The 5,497-nt window shown below is 40.4% G+C and overlaps 1 protein-coding gene across 1 annotated transcript in view; it reads left to right on the top strand.

Moving 5' to 3' along the window:
* LOC104166937 (tripartite motif-containing protein 2-like) overlaps positions 1 to 5,497 on the top strand; it is a 17,756-nt gene that overhangs the window by 562 nt on the left and 11,697 nt on the right. Inside the window, exons 2-3 of the mRNA XM_009707038.1 lie at positions 2,222 to 2,325; positions 3,624 to 3,791. Coding sequence (XP_009705340.1) covers positions 2,222 to 2,325; positions 3,624 to 3,791 — 272 coding nt within the window. The remainder of the gene's footprint in view (positions 1 to 2,221; positions 2,326 to 3,623; positions 3,792 to 5,497) is intronic.

Below are 5,497 nucleotides of genomic sequence, written 5' to 3'. Positions count from 1 at the left end.
TTCTTCTATTTTCCCTTTGATGTATGTTTACAAGGTCCCACTGAAGAACACTGAGTAACTCCTTATATAGGTCTCTCTTATCTTTAAAAATTAAATCCTTCACTTTCAAGAACATATTTCTAAGGGTAAAGAGCATACATTCCATAAAGTTTGTGCTAGTTGGTTCCAGATGCTATAGCTTACGCCTCCCCTTTTCTAACAAATGTTTTCCCTTTACTCTCAGTAGTAAAAAGAATGTTTCTCCCTTTTCATCCATTCTCTTTGGCTAAAAGGCAAAAAGGAAACTTATCATTAGCATATGGTGGAAAAAAATTACTGCATGCATCCCTCAGGCGCTGCTCATTAAAAGAGTACACAGAAATGGCCCATGGTAATGTAGTTGGTGTGTAACTCACTATTCCCTGAATATATACTTTCCCCTTGCAGTACAAAAATTGAGAATTATTTGTGTTGTTATAGGATGGAGCATATGGAGTTCCAGAAAACAAGCCTTGAAACAAAGGGACATGCTCGCAGCACCAAGTGCAGAGGAATGAAATGTTACTTGTTAGCCAGTGACAGGAAATATGCATCCCACAGCCATCACCACAGCAGAAGGAAGAGTTGTTAAGAGTATATAGATCCTAATGAAAACTAAACACAAATTAGAGCTAATGTGTATGTCTTATATTGGGCATCACAGTCAGAACAGTTTTAGTCAACGAGGTCCAGGATATTTTGGGCTGACTAAAATAAAAGACAAGTTTTTAAGTTAAAACCATATATTGAAACCAATTAATGTCTGATACACAGCCAGTGAATTCTTGTAAAAATACTTCACTAGGAAAAATAGTACTGCATCGAAGTCTTGGAAAGAACAGCTTATAGAGTCTTTTTGTTTCAAAATTTGTTAATTCATTATGAATAACCTTGGGGTCCAAGAGCACAATTGCAGTCTTGTCTAAAGACCCCTGAGCCTCCTTTACAAACAAAGCAGGAATTTGGATACTGTTCCTGTGCTCCAGGTGTGATTTGGCCCAGCCACTTTAGGTCTGACCTTTTAAAGACATGAGTTTGCTGTGTGACTCCCCTTGGAACATCTCAGAACAAACATCTAAGTAATGAGGCACCTTAATGTAATGAACTTTTCTGAAAATTTGACATTTTACAGTTCCTTATGCCCTTAAGCCACTGGGGAAAAGACTATATATATCACTATTGCATTTGTCCTGGGTAAAAATGGGACCTCTGTGTGTGTATACTGCTTTATTAGAACAATCTAAGGTCTCTGCAGAAGCATTCGGTCTCCAGGTGTTGGTCTTCATTGGCCCACATGTCCCAATCACTCAAAACCAGTTCTTCATCTGAGTTTCCCTTCTAAGGGGCTTTTTAAAGCCTATGACCGAAAACTATGTATGAGTGAATAGGAAACTTCCCTGCTTTGAAATGGCCTCATCCAAAGTGATCACCGATATGTTTTATCTCAACTTTGTGATTTCACTGAGGATATTTAACTAATTGTACTAAAACCTTGCCATCTGTCCAGGTTCTTATCTTAGCCTCTGTCTGTATGTTCCCACAGTACTGCCCCTTTCATTGCCTTCTCAGTTGAATAAAAATCCTCAGTTTAAAAAAAGTCCATCACTTATGAAAAAACATTTTACTAGTTCTCTCATGCAAGCAGCAAATTGTGAACACTTTGATTTGTGAAGGCCAAAGAGATAAGTATGTTGATGGGCGCTTAGGTGGCATGCATGCCAAAGAGTAAGAACAATCCCTTCTTGTACTTAGAATTGTGGATCATAGAATCGTAGAATGGTTTGGTTGGAAGGGACCTTAAAGACCATCTAGTCCAACGCCCCTGCCATGGGCAGGGACGCCTTCCACCAGACCAGGGTGCTCCAAGCCCCATCCAGCCTCGCCTTGAACACTTCCAGGGATGGGGCATCCACAGCTTCTCTGGGCAACCTCTGCCACTGCCTCACTACCCTCACCGGGAACAATTTCTTCCTAATAGCTAATCCAAATCTTCCCTTTTCCAGTTTAAAGCCATTGTCCCTTACCCTATGTGTGACTGAGATGGTTCTTTGCATTTGTAGCAGTGATAAGAACTCTTCAAAATAGAAATCTGTAGATCAAGTAATGTAATAAATTATGTAATAAATGCATGTGTTGGCATTTAGGTCCTAACTGATTACTCCTGTCTAACCTGATTTCTTACGTGCTTTGTGTTCAATTTTAGGCACCAAAGGAAGAAACAAAGGGGAATTTACAAATCTTCAAGGTGTAGCTGCATCTACAAATGGAAAAATATTAATAGCAGACAGTAACAACCAGTGTGTGCAGGTATGAGGATATGCCACTTCCAGTATTTTTCTCCCCGCTGCCACACCTCTGCCTTCTTTGTAGTCCAGTAAAGACATGTTTTGTACAATTCAAGCAGATACAGAAAATATAGAGGAAGCTCAACTTGTTTATCATCCATTATCATTCCATCTTCTTGACCTGCAGCTATCTGTTTCAGCTCTACGCTGTATCTAGTATGTATATCAGAGTTTATTTCCCTTCCTTACGATGTTTGGCAATGAATGAAGAAAACAAGTGGTGGAATAATCTGGAAAAATGCCTTTTTGTAAATATCATTTTACATTGTAAATTTATCACTCCGTGTTTCCAAATACAAATCTAGGGCAAGGTGCCACAAATATAATTTCTTAAGCAAATACAAAAATAAGCATGTAGATGTCATTTTCAAGTGGCTTTTAGACTACTTAATTGACTTTTCTGCCTGATATCATGATCAAATCTTTTCTGTGGTAGCACCCCGACACCCGTGAGTTCTTGGCTTCTGTAACCTGTGTGAAAATCAAGCTGTGTTTTTTCTTTTGTTTGCCATGTATCTTTTTTACCATTAACAATTTGTCATCAGTCTTCAGGCTGCCCATGTGGTAGCAATGAACAAGGCAGCAGTGTGTGGCTTGTTCTTCAGCATGTGAGAACCAGCAAGCCACATGCAGTGCGAACTCATTTCCAGGCCTTTTCAAAGACACAGAGTCAAATACTCATCAGCACCCTCACACTTTATAATTTGCAGCCACTTCAGAGGAACTTCAGTGTCTAATTGCCTGGCTTGGGGACACAACCAGTAGAGTGACTTTTGTGTGACTAAAGCCATCTCTCGGGAAAAGACCTAGTACTTATCCCTAAGTCAAACAGTTAAATTTTTTAAATTCTCTTTTACCTTCTATTCCTATCTTTTCTACAGACTTAGTGTTTGACTGTAGCCAAGTCACTCAGTGCCTCAGTTTCCTCATTTCTAATATGGGACTAATACCACTTCCTTCTAGCTGAGAAGGAGATTCTGAAGCTTAATTCACTAATGTTCGTAAAGTACTTTGAGATCACGGAAGAAACAGTGCAGTGTAGGTGCAGAGAACTTCTTTATTTTGAAATCAGGGTCCAGGTGGAAGCCTCTCTTAAATTATGCATATCACTTTCAAATACGGACCGTGTAAAAGTGCTTCATGTTCCTAACTCTCTTCCTGACTGTAGTGTTCATTAGTGACTTGCCAAAATCTAAGCTCCAAGAAATAGATGATGTTATTATGCAGAGTTAATTTTAAAATGAGTGTTTTCTGTTACAGATATTTTCCAATGATGGTCAGTTCAAAAGCCGTTTTGGCATACGAGGAAGGTCTCCCGGCCAGTTGCAGCGGCCAACAGGAGTGGCTGTGCATCCCAGTGGTGACATCATTATTGCAGATTATGATAACAAATGGGTTAGCATATTCTCATCAGATGGAAAATTTAAGGTATGAGTTACCATGTGAACTCTCCTGAGCTTTCTCCGTCTTACAAAGGAATGCAAAGTGATTTTTTTTTTGTCAAGAAACTACATAGTTTCATTGTAGCTCAGTCCGAATTGCATTGTTGTGATGTGGAAACCCATGACACAGCCACGTTGTATAATTAATAGGAAGGGGTCACAGCTGTAATGCTAATGTTATACCAAATAGAGAATGTATGTTCCATTGTACAGTTCTACCTACTAGGTCCTTGGATGCCTTTCTGTAACTTATAGTCAAGGATAGCTAATGTAATCAAGTCTAGTTGGACTAGCTCAACAACCTTTGTACCATTAGTATTCTGATTATACAGAAAGGTGTATGCATATATGTATATACAGATAAACAGACAGACATAAAAACTTATGGGGGGACATGAGGCTCTTCAGTGATATATGGAGGAGAAGAAGAAGGTAGCAGACATGATGACTTCTATTTACTCCATATGCATCAGCAAATCAAGTGTGTAATTCATGTGTGTATATATTCCTGTGGTAATAAATGCAAGGAAGGGCAGGCCAGGATGTTGTTCCAGTGCTACAGCATAGACAGGAGTGTTTTGGGTGGGGTGATGTGCACTGAAAAAAACGAAAGGCAGTAATAATGTCTTAGGATTCAGAAATCAGTAGTTCTGAGAAAAGCACACCTCTTATTTTTATAGCAACTCTGATCCCTTTAATAGGAGTAAAATAAGGCAGCAGCTACTACACTACACTGATGCTTGCCAACCTGCAGTATTTATTTTGCTTGGGTTCAGGTGTAATTCCAGAGAGAATTAAAGGTTGCCTCCATTTGGTGCTGTTCTCTGAATGCATGTTACAGAGTCCGGTGATGGATGCTAGAAATAGCCACCTATAGGAGTTAGCAGAACACACTGTTCAGTGAGATAAAGGACCTGCAGGGACATTTCTACCATAGTTACTCAGTTTGAGTCCTGCATTGGAAAGAAATTGCCTGTTTGGCTAATTTTCTGGCAGCCTAATGACCAAAAAGCTCAGGTCCTGAGCTGCTCACATGTGTACCAAGAAATGGCCTTCCCTGGAGCAGTCTTTGCAAAGTGATGAATGCTGTAGCAAACAGGCAATTGTGCTGGCGCAGTCCTCAGTGACCTCCGCCTGGGAAAGAGACGTGTATGCTTTTAAAAGTATCCAGATCTTGCGTAGACTTGAAGCTAAAATAAAACAATACTAACATGTAATGCCAGTGTTAAAAAAATATAAATTACTTGTTGTGGTGGGTTGACCAAGCCACTCTATCACTCCTCTCCTCAGCTGAACAGGGGAGAGAAAATAAGATGGAAGAAAAAAACTTGTGGGTCAAGATAAAGGCAGTTTAATAAAGCAAAAGCAAAGGTCGTGTGTGGAAGCAAAGGAAAACAGAGATTTATTCTCTACTTCCCATCAGCAGGCGATGTCTGACCACTTCCCAGGAAGTAGGTCTTCCGTACACGTAGCGGTTGCTCCGGAAGACAAACGCCGTAAATAACAAATGCTCCCCCTTTCTCCTCTGTTCTCTTAGGTTTTATTGCTGAGCAGACTCTCTATGGTATGGCATATCCCTTTGGTCAGTTGGGGTCAGCTGGCCTGGCTGTGTCCCCTCCCAAGATCTTGCCCCTCCCCAGCCTGCTGGTGAGGGCGAATGCTGGAGAGACAGCCTTGGTGGTGTGACAGGCC

The sequence above is a fragment of the Cariama cristata genome, unplaced genomic scaffold, assembly GCF_000690535.1.
Source record: "Cariama cristata isolate BGI_N322 unplaced genomic scaffold, ASM69053v1 scaffold12899, whole genome shotgun sequence".
Taxonomy (NCBI): Eukaryota; Metazoa; Chordata; class Aves; order Cariamiformes; family Cariamidae; genus Cariama; species Cariama cristata.
This window is presented reverse-complemented; position numbering and strand designations above follow the sequence as displayed.